The following is a 19,561-nucleotide window of genomic DNA, read 5'->3' on the forward strand; positions in this document are numbered from 1 at the left end:
TCCATCCTTTCAGCAGTGGTTGTTTTCCATTTTTCGACGAAGCAATATGTTGTAAATGTGTAGGACACAACTTAGTCAAAATTAGGTTCACAGAAGACACTGCTATATAGACAAGAATGTGAAATACGTATAGTGCTGCAGTTTGTTAAAATGAATTCATGGATACAAAATCACTCATACAAAAGTGATATGTTCAACTTACGTGGGACGCACTTAGAGGATTTAATGCAGGGTACTGTCTATCAGCATCACTACGTTCATGTTGACAGATGGGGGAGCTATTGTCTCAGTTGTGGGTAATACACTGCTGCCCCCTGAAGCCGCCACACAAAGGCTCACACAATAATAAAAAATAAAAAAAACCCAACTACTTTAAAATACGGTTTGGTGAAAATGCGTAGTCTTCTATAAATTATATTTATAAATCTAATAAGTCAACGTCTAAGATGATCTATGTACATAACTTTTGTTAATAAATATAATATTTCCACTAAATGTCATCAATATAGGTAATTACCTCTACTGTTTGTTAAAATCTAAGAACGGAGCACAATATATTTTTTTCTTTATTTCTTTTTAACCCTTTTCCTTCAATCAGACCCTGTTGCGCACAGGCTTATGTAAATTTGGTGGCTCACGCATGGCGCACTGAGCCAAAGATAGAGTAACAAATCAGGAATTTCCCTTCTGCCACTCCTGAGAGCGCAAGAGAGGACCAAAGTTAAGGATTAAGCGCGTCTCCTTCGAGAGGAACAAAAGCGACATAGCGACACTCTGCTTTATTTTAATTTTGTTTTTTGTAAAGATTATCAACAGTCTACACATTCCCAGAAGCTCCGAGGACACATTTTGGCAAGAGAAAAAAATATTTGATTCATTTTGAGTCTGGAGGCATGTGGCTTATGACCTCTTTCAAGGAATAAGTAACACAACAGGAGAAAAGACGTTCACTAAGACTACTGCGATTGCAACTTTGGCTTTATGACTTTTTCTCCCTTGCGGTTGGAGCTGCCGTCGCTGGTCAGTTTTGGAAAGTTTCTCGATGGCGTAGGTGGTGGCGAGACTTTTTAAAACACCTTAAGGATTTATTAGCCTATTTTAAAGGGATGCGCATTCGTTTTATGTGCATTAAAGAAACTGGAGTGTGCAAAGAACACTGAAACCCAGCCGTCGTAACTTTTGGATGAGGGTAATGCGGCGTAAATACGGCGTCTAGAAGGATGCTGCTGCTTGTACAATGGAAGTAAAGAACTCTTTTACTTTTCTTGCGTTGGTTTGTCTTTTCTTCTGCTCCGGTTTCAGCCAAGAACTCAACCCCAAAGGCAGGAATGTGTGCAAAGTACCCGGGTAAGCATGCAGGGGGGAAAATGGGAGCTATTCGATTTGTTGTTACTGCAAACCAGCTTGTACAATAAGATTTGCAATAAGATGACATTTTTTGCTTCTTATTCTCCATTTTCGGGGGGATGGGAACTTCTTTCAAAAAAGTTCCGCTAGAGTTGGGAAATAAGTAGTTATTCAAAGTATTTTTTTATATATTGTTTTGTGGAAAAATGCGTAACTTTATAAATTTGACGTTTCCATTGGTGGCCTTGTGCGTAAATAGTGGTCCTCCAAAGTCGCCGAATATTTTGTGAAGCCATCCGCCGTCTTTAGTATTTAAAAGATACGTATTTTAGGTCAGGAGATCTTAGAAACACTTTGTTTTTTATGCATTATGTCACGTCGACCCACCACCCCCTCTCCCTTACATATAACGCGCTCCCTGTTCAGTGTAGCCATAGCAAGATAGCAAGAGGAGGAGTCCACCGAAGAAAAGCATAGCTATACAGATGTGTGTGCTACATCTGGAACCGAAATGTTTTTGTTGCTCTGAAGAGGGCGCTCTTACAGACCCTTACAGCACTCGTGGCACTATTTAATAGTGTTGTTGATAATGCACTTTTAAGAACTAGATTTTGGAAGAGTTAATGAAACGCAAAACTGATAGGATTTAGGTTAAAATCCTGTCATAAAAGCAAAAGTAAGTGATCCTAAAGGCATTTCTTGGTGATCTCCTGAGTCTTTCAGTAACTTGTGTAAAAGAAAAACATCCAAGCCCATAATTGCTGACTGCAGTATCCAAGCTCAAACTGATGTTTTGAATTTTGTAAATTGTGGTAGGCCAGAAACAGCAAATGTAATCCAGGGATCATTTTCCAGTATGTTCTAAACAATGTGTGATAAGTAACCATGTACTTGTATCTGATTACTTTAGGATGGATGAGCGTAAAAGTTATCACTTAAACCTTTTTTTATGTTGAAAATGTTATCGGACCAAAAATAGCTTATTTGGAAAAAAGAGAGAGGGGGGGGAATAGCTTATCTGAAAAGCCACACACTGTATTTTCCTGTGCACTCAGAAAGAAAGTCATCAGCAGCTGCTCTTCAAAAGCTAAAGTTGTGCTGTCATCTTGCCTCACTGGGCAAAACGTTGTCATTTGCCAGAAAGGAAATTCTGTTCTAGAGTATTGTTATGCTCTATGAAGTTTTCAGCATGCTGTACATGACCTCTATTGCTCTACAAGGTTGATATTGTGCCCCTCTTTGCACTTTTCAACATTCATGACACTGAACTCACCATTAAATTGTCTTTTTTTCCCCCCCCACTATTCATTTATTGTTCTATTTTTATAGCCCTGAATCATATGAATAGAGGGAAGTAGTTCATTATTTATCACAACTAGTCAGCATTTCCAATATGTCTCCTTATAGTGGAAAATCAACTGCTGAATCTGGCTTTAATGGCAATACATCCTAAAATCATTTGCCGGTGCCCTCGATAGTCATTGTTTTCTAGCTTCAAGTGTTCCTAACAGTGTTTTGAGAATGCAAAAAGTTGCTGGCTTTGTGGTGTTTTCAGCACTAATGCAGAAATCTTATTTTCAAATCAGTGAAAAAGCAGCAATTGAGGTCGTCTGTGAAAGTAGTTCGTGCATTCTTTCTGTGGTAATGAAAGGCACACAGCATGTAAAGACCAAATTAATTCCATTAAACAGTGAAGGTAATTTCTCCTTCTGCATTCTGGTATGGATTGGATTAATGTTAATGGTTAACAAAGGGTCAATTATAAAGGGTTGATTACAGTTTGTCCAAATTTGGTGTGGCACACTTGAAAAAAACAAAAAACAAAACAAAACACAAAAGAAACAAACAAAAAAAATCTAAACAAAACTGTATGAAAAAGAAAAAAAGAGATTCTTTGGAAAATTTCCTTTCATACAAGTCAAGTAATTCAGAGGTTTGACCAATGATCTTGAACACGTGCCGGTTTTGGCAGGATAATAGGATTGTGCTACTCCCTTCCCATCAACTGAACACAAACTGCCATCTTCAAACAATTTAGGGCAAGCTGACGTGTTGCAGTGGCCCCACAGAGGTCACCGGCATGGGAGGAAGAGGACATGCAGCCGTTCTTTCCTGTTAGGCCCAATACTTGTCTGCAAAACTTTGCCTCTGAATATTCACACTGCATCACAGGCTGGGGGAGGCGGAAAAGCCTGTAGAGCTTCAGGAGCTAGTAGCTTTTGAGTGTATGTGTCTTGTAGAAATTGGAATGAACCATATTGAGGTAATTATACAACAATGTGCTAAGCATATGTGCAATGCATATGCTTAGCACATTCTGCTTGCATTTGCAGAATTTGGCAACAGCTGCATCAGTAAGAAGCACAAAGCCAAAGAAGCAGGAACTTCGTGTGAATGTTGTCACTTGAAATATATTTGTTTTACTTTATTTTAATCAAGTGCTTCATCTTTCCCCCCTTTCATTCTGTACCTTTTCCCCCCAGATCATCAACACCAGTGTGCTGCAGTGGATGGGGGCAGCTAGGAACTGAATGTCTGACACGTATGTACCACACTTAGAGCTAACATTTGGCAGTATGTCATATGGCTCATTGTGCACACCAATAGAATAATATGGCCTATACTTTTCAACTCAGCCCTCTGTGAAGGCAACTTCACCTGCAAGGACAATGAGGTGTGTGTCAGGCCAAATGAATGCCGCTGTCGTCATGGATACTTTGGAGCTAGCTGTAACACCAGTAAGAATTTTTTTCTCACTTTATTTTTCATTTTGTGTCATTCCTGGTATTAAGCAAATACATTTTACATGTTAAATATAAATGTTCCAGTACAGTACTCTCGGCAGTCAGTTTTTCAACATATTGCTTATTGACACAACACATATCTTAAAAAGTTGGCAAAGGCTAGTCCAAAAAAACAGGTATTCAGAATTCATGTACCTTCAAGATTTTGGATGATGACCAAATGACCAAATACATGTATAATAAATGGCATTCTTTATGCATCAGCTAGTTCTTATATTTCTCTCAAATTAGTTATCATAACATGCTTTTACACAAAGTTCCAATGTCAGTGTTTGTAGCTCAAAGCACTACTGCGCCTAAGTACAACATTCCAGTTTTACTAGTATTTGTAGTCTTAGACTCTGTAAGAACTTTTCCTGATTACATTGTCTTTTAACAGAATGCCCTGCAGAGTACTGGGGACCAGACTGCAAGGGAGAATGTCACTGTTACCCCAATGGCCAGTGCGATGATTTGACCGGCGAGTGCACCTGCAACCACAATCGCTGGGGACCTAAATGCGAGAATGTTTGTCTTTGCCAGAAGGGCAAGTGTGACCAAGAAACAGGAAAATGCACATGCTATCCTGGCTTCTGGGGTCCTCAGTGCAACAACAACTGCTACTGCAGCATCAATTCAATCTGTGATGTGATGACAGGGCGATGCTTGTGCAACCCTGGCTGGACTGGGAGGAACTGTGCACTCCAGTGTAACTGTAACAATTCACCATGCGACCAGTTCTCGGGACGCTGCCAGTGCAGGGAGAGGCTTTGGGGTCCACGCTGTGAGCGAAACTGCCAGTGCCTCTATGGCAAGTGTAACCAGGCTGATGGTTCATGTACCTGTCTGCCTGGGTACCGTGGGAAGTTCTGCAGGGAGCCATGTCCTGCTGGATTTTATGGTCAAAACTGCAGGATCAGGTGGGATTTTTTTTTTTTTTTAAAGTAGGCAGAAAGCAGTGTACCATTATTTAAACAGGAAATTCTGAGCTTTTCAGATGCATAATGTTGAGTTTCCATGCCTGGTCCATGTGATATTGCAGGTCTGTGGGTTTTAGAGGATTTCATATCTAAAATCTTAAATCTAAACATGTCTATCTAATTTAATGGAACAATGCCCAAGCGAGATTCAATGGAAACTGGTATTCAGGAGGTAATGGTATTCACATTGTCCCACAATCATTGTCACAACACAAGAAATGTGCAGTACAATTGCTTCAAGTACTGCTACGGTTCAGTGTTTATCGCCTTCAAATGATTAGAGCAGGAATCTAAAGAAAACTAATACAGCTGGTTTCATGAAGATTTTGATCACTGAGCTGTCTCATTACATTTAGATAAGAGGAGACAAAAAAAACTCTGTGTTTCATTGGCTGCCACCAGGTGTGGGCACTGCAAAGGCCAGCAGCCCTGTAAAGTGACAGGAGGAAGCTGTATTACATGTGAGAGAGGATGGAATGGGACTCGGTGTGATCAGGTCTGCGCCAAGGGCTTTTTTGGTGAAAACTGCCAGGAAGTGTGTCCTACGTGTAAAGATGGTCACCACTGTGAGCCCATCTATGGCAAGTGTTCGCACTGTAACCCTGGCTGGATTGGGGACAGGTAAAAAAAAACGCACACACACGCACGTGCGCACATGCAAATGTGTAAAGAAAAGAGCATGCTGTTTTGTTGTTTAGTATTCCTTTTAAATATTTAACTACTAGCAATTACAAGACTATTTCTGGCACTGTGGTAATGACCATGACTCATACTTCTAAGCTTTAAAATTACATTATGTGTAATCAAGACATTCTTTCTGTGTGTGATAGGTGTGAGGTGCGCTGCCCCAATGGCACATATGGCGAGAACTGTGAAAACAACTGCAGTCATTGTTTTAATGGCATCTGTCATGTTGTTACCGGAGAGTGCCTCTGTGACCCCGGGTTTTATGGCACATAGTAAGTTAAACGACACCTCAAAGATAAAAACAGCCTCGTTTATACCATTGACAGCTGTACAGTATGCAGTGGCAAAGGGTTGGACGTGGTAATATGATGTTTGTAGCACATTTATATATCTGAGTTTGTGTTTTGATGCATGTGTTTAAACTAATGAAATAAAATTTAGGAACAAAAAAAGCAAAATTCTCTCAAACACAGCAGAAACAATTGGGATATGGAGCTAATCCCAGTTATCCCCTTCTTTCTTCTTTTGTTCCATGTAACATACTGGTTACTCAGACTCAACATTAAGCAGATGTTTTCTGTCTCTTCTCTGTTGTCAAGCTGCAATATGACCTGTCCAACTGGCCAGTATGGAATCAACTGTAACCAGACATGCTCTTGCCATGACAAGAACTGTGATCCTGTGTCTGGTGCCTGCTATCTCCGTAAGAAAATCTTTATTTTTACTTTTAGTTTTTTAAGAGCTAACTGATGTGTTGCGGTTAGCGAGTATGTCAGAAACTAGTGGGGCTTTTTTATTCTCCTAACTTGAACAGATATTTCTTACTTTATACTGTACACACCAAAAGAATTCAAATGCTCTGAACTGTTTATTTGTAAATTACATGCCAGCAATACTGCCTGCATATTAAATTTCTAATAGTTGGCTGTATATGCTGAGTAGCAACAAATACATCTATTTAGGTCAGTGTGTGTAGTGGGACACCAAAGGGCCTTGATTGTGTTTCCAGACCTAGACCGGTGTCCTTTTTATGGCTGTGTTTGTTGGCTCTGTTCCTGTCCAGCCGCAGAAGAGAGAAAGGAAGGAAGAAAAAAAGAAAGGGATGGAGGAAAGGAAAGGAAAATGAGAAACTGGAATGGATACAGAGAATAGAGAAAAAATACTGTTTGGAAAGAGATTATTGGAGGCAGACGTGGAGAATATCACACACAAAGACTGCATGAATTTTGGCTAGTGAACATGATGGGTGGTGGCAAGTTGGTCAGTGATAAACTAACCCTTTGCTACTTTTACCTCAACTCCATTCCAAATTGAGGGTGACAACATGTCAAGGACAGACCACCCAACAACCAGAGACGTATGTGACAGCGTAAAACCCGAGGCTCACTGCTTTTTTACTCCTATGCGTTACTTCTCTTCTGGTGCTTGTCTCTCTTTCCCAATACTAAATGGTGTCCATAACTGTATAATACACCACTGATTGTCTTTGGGGTGTATCAAACTTCAAGTGGGAGGGATGCTAATAAATCTTTGAGTTATGATGAAGGGTCTATAACAAAGAGGGTGTGAGAGGAGGAAGCTAATTGCAGAAAATCAACAATAAAAGCCCAACTGGTCTTAAAGGGGGCAGCGCTATAATCTACAGTTATTGTCAAATCTGCCAGATTAATAAATACACGAGTTAAACGCTATATTATGGTATCTTCAATGCGATTTCATATTAATTTGTAATAATGTCCTACATGCCACGCTTTTTTGTTTTAGCTATGACTGAGAGAGCTATTTGTTGAAACTGGCATTCAGACTTCACCAACACATTGTGGCACACCCACCATTCCCTGCATTTTGTCTTTCAGAGCCCAACCAGCGGATGGGTGTGATTGCAGCTGGGACCTTGGTCTCCTTTTTACTGATTGTCCTCCTCTCACTGCTGTGCTGCTGCTGCCTCTGTCGGCACAAAGACAACCACAAGTGAGTGACAGATAGGTGCCTTCACCTCAGCGGTCCACATTAGGGGCTTGAGTTTCTATTAGGAGGCCTGCCCGGGTTATAAAAACAGAGAAAAATATTTTCTTTGTACCTTTTCTCACAGGTTGTTAAATTAATAAATGCACATAAATTGTATTTCAAGAGCTTTTATATATTGACATTATATTGTGAATAGCAATATGAGCAGTCCCTGAGCCCTCAAAAGAGGCAGAGGGCCAGGTTTAAAATGCCTAGTTTGAATGATTCATTTGGATTTCCATGGCGTCATCCCTTTTCAACAGCAAAAAAGCCAAACGGATCTTGTGTGGACGATTCAGCAGAATCAGCACTAAACTTCCCCGTATTCCACTGAGGAGACAGAAACTGCCCAAAGTAGTCGGTGAGCCCGAAAACTATTTCTCATATACCACCACAGTGCTACCAGAAGCTTCTGTATTCTCTGTAATCTTTGTCTTTGATTCTTGCACAGTCTGCTAAAATGTATATTTTTATTAGATTCAGTAAAAGCCAGTGAATGTAATGATATTCTGTGTAAGCAGTATACCGTAGATATCAGATGGTATAAAAACTGTGTTTTAGTGGCTATCAGTGCTTTCAAATGTTTTTAATTTTAACGTCATGTAGACAATGACGCTAATGTCTGTCAATCAGTGTAAGCATTTTCTTTTAGTGCTACCTTAGGCTGCTGCCTAGAAGATGAATAGGGTTGAAAAGTGTATGGTGGCTGCCAGGCGAGTATGAGGTTTCATTTGAAAAGAATGTACTGGTTTTAGAGCCCATTATTATTCTTGGCACTGCCAAATGCCATGTGTTCATATTATTACGACCCTAAACTTGGGCTTTTTTCTCCCTATTTTCTTTACTCTTTTCCATCATCTTCTTCACAAGAATATTTTTTCTTGTGCTGAGGAGGAGGCTGTGTTATTAAAAAGAAAGCCAGTGGTTGTTGGGGGCCCCACGTGGTGGTGAGTGACGAGCTATCAAAGGCTGCACTGTTTGGGTGGACGCTGTAGTTCTGCTGCTCCATGTGGAGGTCTCGTGGTGTGTGACAGATGTGTTTGTGACCCCAGGCTTTGGGGTTTTTTTTCGTTTTTTTGCTTTGCTTTTCTACAGACGTCAGACTAGTCAACGTATTATGGCTATTTTTGCTTCGGATTTAGAGATTCTTATAGTTGTTTAAATTTTAAAACACTAAGGTTTGTTATCAAATCATTTCCCATTACCTATGCAATAAATACATTCATTTGTGCATCATATCAGACAGCAGAAGCAATATTTGCTGTTAAATGGAATTTCCAATATTTTCAAGACACTGATTTATCCTGACATTTTCTGATTCTGAAATGATTAGTTAATCTGTCAATCCAATTATCTCTCTGTATTTTGTAACATTTTGCAGACTAAAAGCATATATGGCTGGTCAGTGACACAGATGTTCCTAACCTTACTTTGATTTGTGTTTTCTGAAAAAGACAGATGCTTTAAAATGTGTTTTTGAAGTCAGTGTAGTGCATAAGGGGTTAAATCATAATGACCTGGTTTCTTTTCCAAGTCTGAGCAGCATGTGCTTTCTCATTTTTCCAACTGATTATTTAAGCTATAATCTGTCCACATTATGCCTCATTTGAAAATACAACACATGGACTGTGTTGCCTGTGTCATCCTATGGGACATTAATGCTTATTTGTGAGTAAGTGCAAATCATGTAGGTAAAAGGATTTCTTAAGAATGCAAGTAAAGAAAAATCTATTTTTAGGCCTTGAAAAACTAAAGTTTCAAAAGTTTTAGACAGTAAATGTGAAAAATGTTGCAGTCAGACTTGAAGGCAGACCCTCATACCACCCTTCATCTTCTCCTTCGTTTGTCCTGCATAAATCTTTGCTACCCTGCTTGCATTTGTGCTACTCACAGAAGCATGGTTTGCCAACATTTAGAAACTCCAGCTCCGACTGAAGCCACACAGTCCTGCACACAGAACACACAAACACACACACATTCCAGAGGGGGGCCATAGGGCTGGAAACAGGAAGTGGTCAAATTTACCCCAGCTAGTGTCAGAAGTGTGATTTATCCACATCAGGGTCAGTGGCAACAGATGTGGTAAGACCAAATGATAATAAAACAGGGGTAGGGGAGATGGGGGCTGGGGGGTGTTGGCTCTCACCTAAAAATTAAGTTCCCATGAAACTAAATTCAATTTTCAGTTTGTTTGTAGTATTTAAAAATGTTTATAGTCAGCCTATATTTGCCATTTGAGTTCTTGCTGTCCTATCAGTCAAATGTAATGGTCTGATAAAGCAGAACATGGTGGAGAAATATCTAATGTGGTCAATGTTTTGAAATGGTATGTTTATAAACAATAATAAACAGTCAATGAAAATTAAGCTAAATAAACATCTGGAAACACATGGAAGTTGAACCACAGTACCCTAAATGAAAATCTTTTACATTATGCCTCCACGTGCCTGCTTTTTTTTAAAATATAAGACTTTTTGAAAATTAATTTGTCTTTATTTTCCTGAAATTGAAAAATGCAGTATTTATCAGCATGGGAACTACATTTTAGAAGTCAGGGATGAATTAAAGGACAGCATTTAGTCCTAGCAAAGTTAGACTCAATAAAAAAAAAAAACCTATATAAACACACTGTCACCTATTTCCCTCTTGGTGAAACTAATGCTGTTTGCTTGCATTTTAACATTCCTTTCTAAGCATATTTACTCCACACCCTGCACATTCGTGTCTGTCTGGCATTCCTTGCCTCCTCTATATCCAAACGCTTCCTCATGGACGGATGCTAAGACCAGCTGCTTTTTTTCTTCTTTATTTATCCGGGCAAAGTTTGGCTGGTATTGCAAATGTGTTTGCTGCAATACTCACAGTGTAGTTGGGAGTTATCTAATCAAAAAGTCAGAATATTTTCTCAAAGTCACACTTTGGCTTTTACTAGAATGACCCAGTTACTGTTATACTGCTGTATATATTCATTCTTTTAAAACAGAAGTGTCCAAATGGCTGTAGGCTGTACGCTGGCTCTGTATATGAGAATTTACATGCAACGTTGCAAGATGGGTCCATGCTGTTTTAGGCTGAAGTATATTTTTATTTACTGTTATTACTGGTGAATCATATTATTATTCAGTGCACAGTTTTCTAGAGATGGACCAGGTGTTTGATCTATCAACTTTCTTGTTGTATCCTCTAGACTTCCACCACCCTACTGAGCAACTGTGGTGGTGGAGTTCTGTTGTGGAGATGGGTCAATAATACCCTGTTGTGTGTTGGCCTTCATGCACAGAGGGATCACAGTGGCGTCTAGTCAGCATAGCGATCTTCCTTACTAGACTCACAGTCTGGACCAAGCAATTTTTAAGGACAGCAGTTGTTCATCGCTGCATACATCACTTGCAAAATGCCCATGTGTTAGATCGCTGACTAACATGACTGAAATCTTTGCCGTTCTACATTCCTTTGTCCTTCAGTCTGTGCCTGTCTGCCTGTTGCTACACTATGAGGACCCTGCACAAGTGGTGGAAAAGACATATACAATAGCTTTTTTCCTGTATAATTCAAATATTTACTTAAGCATAAATAGTTTTCGATCTTACATTGAAGTTCCATTCTCGCTTCAGATTTATTTTTATAAATAAATTAATATAAAATATAGAGATAGCAGATTGTTATGGGGATATCTTAAAACGATAATGGAAATGTAAGTCCTCTGTGTTTAAAAATACTATCTTGTGACCTCTTTATATATACAAGTAGTTGAGACAGACATGTTGCACCTGTTTTGACATTCACCCCTCAGTGCATAAAACAAGACAATAGAACCCCAAAATCAAATATTTTGTTCAGGGAGTTATACTTCTTGTTTTGATGAAAGAAGGAAACCTTTTAAGGAACCATTTTAGATCAATGTAAAAATAACCAAGTGAGTCATATATCTAAGGCAAAACCTTGACTTTCAAAACAGATTGAAAGGGGCAACGTAAAATTAAATTAGAAACTAGAAATTCAGATAAAACCCAGCAAACTAAAGGGGAAAACATGACTCAATCATGTTGTTTTTGGAGAAAAAGTTGAAAGCACAAAAGGCTCAACAGAAAGTCACATGGTGTGAGCCACATGGATTCACATGGGAGGCAAGAGAATAAACTTCAGACTGGTTTAGGGTGACAGATAAACCAGACTTGTTTGCTATAATGGGAGAATAAAAACAGCGTCTATGCAGATAATCTGCTGGATTTTCTTCTTTTGTAACATTTTAAAAGTGCACTCATATCAAACACTGATACAAATGCAGCAAGAATATAGAGAGATACATTTCTGCAAGTCAGGCTGCAAAAATCTAGCTGTAGATCTTTTAAACTAGCAAATTGTTTTAGGTATAATCAAAAAAAAAAACCATCTAAAGAAGCCGTGATTTGTTCTTGGCCAGTGTCCTGGTAGTTAGGGGATTCCTTCCATAGATGGTTTATCTAAGGTCTAAACAAACGCATGGACCCATGTGTCATCAGGAATATAAACAGGAGCATCTGATGTGGCCGGTCATGCAAGTTAACACCCAGTACGGTTTAGTCCGGTTCACACCAGATGGGAAGATTAAGCCTAAGTACCCTTCAGAAAGCGCAGCTGTCCTGAGACTGAAGGGTTAGCAGAATGCTGTAGTGTCTGAGGACAGAAGAATGAGAGAGCGAAAGGGAGATTGTGAGAGGGAAACATGACTTGACCTACTTATCGTTAGGGAGAGGACTCAGTGGAAGATGACGATGAAGAACCCATTTGTGGTTCATTTTGCTGAACCCACAAAATACTAGAAAAGCCCAGCAGAGACAGTAAGCAACCACATAACATTGCAACGTTTTATCTTACCATTCAGCTCTTTATTAGTATACTGTATATTATAAAGAGTGTTGTTTGTTGGTTAAGATTTTCCAAGCAAACTCTAAAGAAAATCTGAATGTCGTCAGCTGTGGGAATTCAGCTCCAGCTAATAAATTATGAATGGGTATGAAAATATCACCATTTGCTTTTAGAAACTCATAGTGTCAGAGCCTTTGTTAGCTCACATTTAAAACCTATTTTTCTACAGAGTTAGTTAAACCAATGCTTTCTACAACTTTGCTGTGAGACTGAGTAAGAGCAGACTGTTTGTCCTGTAACACAGTAAAAAAAAAAAACCCTCTGACTGACCTTTTGACTTTTGCATTTGTTTTTGTTCTCAGTAGCCCACCATGACCCAGAGAACACCTTCAACTGCAGCTTCATTGAGCCCCCCTCTGTGGCTGAACAGCACTCCCCCTCCTCCTGGTCATCCCAGGGGTCCTTCTCTTCTTTTGAGAGCGGAGATGAGGGGCCAGTTTACTGTGTTCCGCATGAAGGTGAGTAATCATGTAAAAAAAACAAAAAAAACAGTTCAGCTATCTTGTATGGACACACATGCAAGATAATCATATTCCCCAATGTGATTATCCAGTGACTCACTCACTTCTCTAATAGCTAGATAATAGTTGGCATTCATGCCATTTAAATTTAGATTCTCCTTTGAGAACAAGAAGAGCATAAACAGGAAATGGAATGGTCAAGTCAGCATATTGCACACATCCAAACAGTGACTAAATCCTTAAAGTTTGGTGGAAAACACCCATTCCGTCAGTTTCTAATCTTGAACTATGAAATTGCAAATGATGCTTTAGCCAGTTTTAGTCTGTTTCTCTTTGATGTGGGTCTCTTTCCAAAAATGGATTTTGAGTAAGATCATCAAGTTGCCGAATTGACCCAGTTATTGACCCAGTTATTTTCAGAATAATTGAACAACAGCAAACATGCAGTAAGCGTAGTGATCATATCAAGTAATGTAATGCTGCAACAGCACGTATAATCAGGATTGAAATAAACAAACACCATTTTTGAGTAGCATCTCTTGATCTGCCAATGATCCACAGACTCCATCAATGACAAGCGGAGCCCCAGCCCTGCAGCAGAGAAGCCAGAAGCTGTCCCTGATGAAGATGACGCTGGTGAATACACCTCCCTGAAAGACACAAGTGTAACCAAAACAGAAGGCAGTGAGCCACAGTATGCCTTGGTCGCCCGCCTCTCCAAGCAGTCGAAGGAGGATGAGAACAGTGGCAAGGATAGAGATGGCACTCCTATATTAGAGGCCAAGCGCAATGGAAAGCCACCGCCTTCACCTGGCAAGCCCAAACCACGGCCACCAGACCCATCCACTAAACCCAAGGTGTCGTGGATACACGGGAATACCACAGGGTCTCCCCAGCCTGAGCAGCAGGGGGGAATTAAGGCACTTGCAGTGTCAAAGGAGAAAAAGAGAAGTTCAAGTGATGGCTCATCTAAGAGTGAAGAGTGGCAAAGAATAAAGGAAAAGCATCATGATCGACAGAAGATACAGGAGGGGCAGGAGGCAGATGCCAGTGGCTCCCCTAAAAAACACAAACCTCTGCGAGGTAAAAAGTCTGGGGATGAGCACGGCAGTCCCAGTCACATGGAGCACATCAATGGTGTTGTTCAGAGTGCCCTCAAGAAGATAAGTAATTTTCACTGCTCCTCACCTGAAAAGAAAAGTGTTGATAGTTCAAAGCAGGCCCCTAAGGAGCCACCCAAGAGCCCAAAGGTCATCCATCCTCATATGAACTCAGAGGCTGCTACGCTGCTTGCCGCTCAGCTCAAGGAAAAAACCCAAAGCATCAACAGGAATGAGGGAACAGGGCTGACAAAGACCAATGGTCTCTCCACACCAAGGGCAAACCGGGAGAAGCCCACACCGCCGCAGAAAGCCAAAAGAACCGGCTCCACTGGATTGAGCCAGATTGAGCAAGGCTCCACCAAACCCCAGCTGCCCACCTCAAGTAGCCTACAGAAAATGGTGGCACCTGTAAAAACCAACCTTGGGACCCCTGAAGCCAAGAGCCCGGAAAAGCAGGACTTGAACGGCTCCAGGACAGGGGACCCACTGGATCCTACACCAAAGAAGACTCCCATAAAAAAACCACCCAGGAAGAAAGGAAAGGAAGGTACTTTGGATACATCTGAAAGTAAAACACCACAGCAAAAGACAGCTATTATGCCACCACAGGTTGTGAAATAAGTGTTTTGAACTACAAATTGCACAAAGTTTATGATGGATTTGCAAAAGACTAGAATTTGTTGGAAGTTTAACCACAACATAGTTTTTCGGTCAAGGAATTGTAATTTTACTGTTAGAGTTTAGGGCGAATCCAGGACCAGTCAAGAATAAGAAGTGCTTTAAATCAAGAGGAACAGTTGAGTCATATTGGTAAGGTGTATTATAATAACCTATATACATGATTGTATTACGTTTCAGGAGTCCTTTTTTTAAAGTAACAACTATATATCAACCTCACACCACAACCTGTGCCTAAACTGGACACAACTGTGAGAACAGTGGTGCAAAAGCATAATCCAAAGTTCATTCATTTCTTTTATTCTGCAGTATGTCCACCACTATACGTTGCTTATATGCTTAGACATCCATAAGATTTTTTTCTTTCAGTTCTACCACTGGCTTGTATGGCAACCCTTACACTGTATCATAAAAAGTTTTGAAAAATTAAACTCTGTACAAAGGGGCAGAGAATTGTCCCCATTCAAAGTTTCATCTCAGTGAATAAACACTCTAGGACCACCAGCTGGTCAAACTGCAAGATTTAACCTTTAAAGTACATCCCCATTTTTTTCTCTTAAAAAGGTATAGTTGAAGTTCTTGGGATTGGGTTGTCTTCAGAGCATGGTGTCATCATTATCTGTCATGTGGTATTTAAAAAAAAAAAAAAAAAAAAGGCTTTAAAATTGACACTAAAAAACTTACTTAGTAGTAAATGAGTTATTACATGCATTTTTTTTTAATTTAAGGGCAATGAGTTTTCATTTGATTTATTAAAACCAAAAGAGTTCCATGGACTTGAGACCCCCTTTTGAAAAACTGCTCTTTATTAATATTTTTTCAGTTTTTCCTACCTTCAGCAAAGTGCGAGGTAACTAGAGATATCTATACACCAAAAGTCGTGTGATTTTTTTTCTGTGCCTGTTTATTGCAGTCAATCAGAATTTTCAAACAGGAAGTGAAGTCATAACATAACCAAAAATAAGGTTTTACATCCTTCCAAGAACATGGCCACTGAACTTGGACACACCTATAGTGTGACACAAAACTTGGTGTTAGGACTTCAGGTTATCCAAAATTTCATTTGCATAATTTCATGACTGGGGTACCGAATTAGGCAAAAACACATTTTTCCTACGTGACCTTGCAGCCACAGACTTAGCATGATTGGATTAAATTGATATAATGTCTCCGGCCTATTTTACTGTTTGACCGCCTCATATTTGCCTGCAGATATATTTACGAATTGAGTATGAATTGCTGTTGAGGTTAGATAACTAATTTGCCACCCAGGTGTCAGAAAAATAGCTATTCTATATATGCTCTCCACAGGTACTAAAGGTACTAAAAATAACCAAAAATTGGTCCTCAGAGTATACCAAGCTACTCCCCCCCCAATTAGATGTACCAGCACACAGGAATACAGATCTGCACCTGAATTAGTTTAGGATATAATCCTCATCTCTTTTATGTATTTTAGATAAGGGTCTATTTGATGTTGATTCTTAAAAGAAACACTTTAAGTTATGCTGTATTTGCTGCAGAACAGCATCTCTAGCAAAAGAAAGTTTATCTTAAATTATAAAATTTTACTCTCCAAGCTTTTAACGATGTTATTCTTCACATCTAAATTTGAAATTTTGACACACAGGTACACGTGAAATACTACATTTAGAATCATCTAACGAAATTATCCATACTTATGAGACAGATTTAATTCCGCTTTGAGCGTTATTACTGCTTCCTTTTCCATACAGAAATAAAGTATTTAGGGATTTTCAGCCTTTTGCTCTCCTTTGTCCAGCTATTTCATATACATGGCTTTTCCATACTTCTGCTTAACCCAAGCCAACATAATGTGCTCTTACTGTATGTTTTATTCAATCAGCTAAACCACTAAACCAAAAATGAAACCCCAAAGCACACCTCATTTTATTTCATGCTTATTATTCACTTTGAATTCACTTACTTTCTGTGTGATGGAGAATCATTTTTAGTTTTGTATGCTTTATTTAAAAAAAGCATACCATTATATGCTATCCTCCTATTAATCAGAAGTAAAATATAGTTTTGTTCAAATATTCACCACTAGTGGCATTCTTTACAGATCAGACTACAGAAGAAGTCTGCCATGTGTCTCTGTGTACTTTCAGTTTAGTCAAAAAGGGAGGTTGATATCGCGTCAAAGGTATTTTCATTTCAAATTACGTTGTGTTATGCCACCTGGGTACTTTCTGGAACTAAATCTTGACTAAGATCTTTTCTACCTTAAAGGATCAGATTATCTTAAGCTATCAGAACCATGCTAAAATAAAAAGGTGTAGACTGTAAGACTAGATGGTACTTGGGTCTTATAATTTGCCTCAACTGTGGATCGGTTTAAGTGAAAAAAGCTATTTTTGCCTAATGCTATTGCCAGTCTCTATTTTAACTGCTGATCCTAAAATACATACACAAAAAAATGGTATTGGAGTGAAATACTCAAACTGGAAAAATTCAATTTTTCTTCAAGATACACACGTGAAAATAACTGTCACAATATGAGCTATAAATAATGGATAATGGATTAAAATAAGCAGAAAGTTATACCAACGTGCCATGGCGTGTTTCCGTCTGAAAAGTCCACATCACACAAATATTGCTGTTTTGTGTTTTTATCAAGGTACAACATATTTCCCTGGTGATTTGTTTTTTCAACATTGTATACATTGTGTAAATTTTATTATCTTTGTAAGCTGTGCTTATATGACCTTTTCAGTGCCTATATGTTTTCCTTGACATCATTGAATTTACTTTTATGTTGCATTCTCTTTTTTGTTTTCTTTTGTTGCTTAGTTTGGGCTCTGAAGCAAACTTGGAGTATGAGTGCTTTCCTCCGGTCAAGTTTACATTGGCTTTGTAATTGTTCTCTGTTGATGTTATGTTCATGTGAAACTTAACTGCATGACGCAGAGTGTAATTATATGGCATTGATAGCTGCAGAAGAACCTTGTAACCTTTGTGTTCCTTCCATTTGTTATTGTTGCCTGCAAAAAACGAACTCATACAAAAAGGGTTGTACAGTCGTACTATAATACCACTCCTGAAGCAATTCCATATACTTTTGACCGTAATGTTGTGTAATTAGGAAATGGCCATTTTTATCTGACTGGTCTGTGCTTTTTTTTTTGGCTTACAGAACATTTTTGTAGAAAAGGGCCTGAAAAGCTGCAGAAAACATTACTGACTGTAAGGTGTATTTTGTCTTTTGTGGTTCTTTCATAGCAGTTTTGATTTGTTTTTCATTTGTGTATGGTTATTTGGTTGGTTTTTCCTCATTTACTTCTTTGGAATAAAAAAGCAATACATGTAGCTATAGAGAGCTTTAAAAACAGTCCTCATTGAATCAGTTTCCTGTGACAATCATTGTATACCGTTTTGCATCTCCTGGACATTTTAATGGGATCATGACCTCCTATTGGCTTCTTTTTCTATTGCCTGATTCCAGTGTACAGTCCACTAGAAAAACAACAAGGTAAAGAAGTATACATTTTGTAATACATCATGTATTGTATTCTCCTTAACAGATCCACTTTTATTTTATCCATTCTTTTAAGTCTCAGCTGTTAGGCTACACAGTACTGCGGATGTTCTCACAGTCATTCGGTCATAGCGGCTCTTCAAAGACCCTGAGGGAACCAGGGGACTGTCAGTTTGGCTCCTTCAGGAAGGGGGGACAAGCACTTCTTTCATGAAGGAAAAACAGTGGAAACTCTGTGTTAAGGAGTTAATCACGCGCTGCATATGTGTCGTCTTTTGGAAGGGAGAAAAGGGGATATAGCCAAAACTGGGCCACAAGGCAATGAAGGAGGATGAATGGTTGTATATGAGGATGGATGGATAGGTCATGTGATGGGTAATTGGAACCAGAAGATGAAGTGGCTTTGTTTAGGTTTCTGCTCTTTTGACATGATGTTCTACTTACAGCTGTACATATGTGTTATGCATACAGAAGTTTTATGCTACATTTTCAGAGCTATAAAACATAAGCCTGGTTTCCAATACTTTTTTATGGAGATAGCAGTGTGATAAAGCTTTTTACTGACACTGACAGCAATAATGTTGATGTGACCTTTGCAGAGCACTCTAAAAAGATGTCTTTTGTAGAGCAGAGCAAACAATTTAATCATTGTGGTGATGGTTTCCTTATTTGTCATACAAGTGGCAAAGTGCCAGTCACGCCGCCACTTTGCTTTGGACTTGAATGAATTGTAACAAATTATTGGAGTTAAATTCATGGTCCAAAGAGGATGAACCTTGATGATTCTGTTGCATCAGTATTTTCAGACATTATGCTACTTTAGTCACGATGAAGATTAAATACTTTTATTTTATTCTATTTGTATTACTTTATTTTTGTGCATTGAATGAAACCCAGTGACATTTGGTGTTGACATATATGGTGCATGCATGGAGTTTTAATAGCCATTTGGATCATTCATTTGGCAAAGCCATTCAGGCTGGCATTAGGCATTAGGCTTAAAGAACCCCTGTGTAGAGCTTCACAGAGCTGCTGACCATACTGAAATGTACACTCTCACGAGGAGCACCCCCCCCCCCCCCCCCAAAAAAAAAAAGTCATACCATCT

General features: G+C 39.1%; 1 protein-coding gene across 1 annotated transcript; it reads left to right on the forward strand.

The window, feature by feature from the left end:
* The first annotated feature begins 646 nt into the window (after positions 1–646).
* scarf2 (scavenger receptor class F, member 2) lies at positions 647–19,306 on the forward strand. The gene is made up of 11 exons (XM_084946474.1): positions 647–1,347; positions 3,831–3,889; positions 3,984–4,085; positions 4,531–5,050; positions 5,513–5,731; positions 5,941–6,069; positions 6,397–6,500; positions 7,654–7,768; positions 8,068–8,165; positions 13,015–13,170; positions 13,735–19,306. The coding sequence occupies exons 1-11, from the start codon at positions 1,238–1,240 to the stop codon at positions 14,895–14,897; spliced, it is 2,775 nt and encodes a 924-aa protein (XP_084802600.1). The 5' UTR covers positions 647–1,237; the 3' UTR covers positions 14,898–19,306.
* The last annotated feature ends 255 nt before the right edge of the window (positions 19,307–19,561 follow it).

The sequence above is a fragment of the Perissodus microlepis genome, chromosome 12 (assembly GCF_051167445.1).
Source record: "Perissodus microlepis isolate ML-2025 ecotype Zambia chromosome 12, ASM5116744v1, whole genome shotgun sequence".
Classification (NCBI taxonomy): domain Eukaryota; kingdom Metazoa; phylum Chordata; class Actinopteri; order Cichliformes; family Cichlidae; genus Perissodus; species Perissodus microlepis.

What these genes read in the sequence shown, in the direction of transcription:
- scarf2 (XM_084946474.1), top strand. Translation starts at nt 1,238, where the DNA reads ATGGAAGTAAAGAACTCTTTTACTTTTCTTGCGTTGGTTTGTCTTTTC. An exon ending in CCTGGCTGGATTGGGGACAG is followed by an intron (nt 5,732 to 5,940) that starts GTAAAAAAAAAC and finishes TGTGTGTGATAG; the next exon opens with GTGTGAGGTGCGCTGCCCCA. An exon ending in GAAACTGCCCAAAGTAGTCG is followed by an intron (nt 8,166 to 13,014) that starts GTGAGCCCGAAA and finishes TTTTGTTCTCAG; the next exon opens with TAGCCCACCATGACCCAGAG.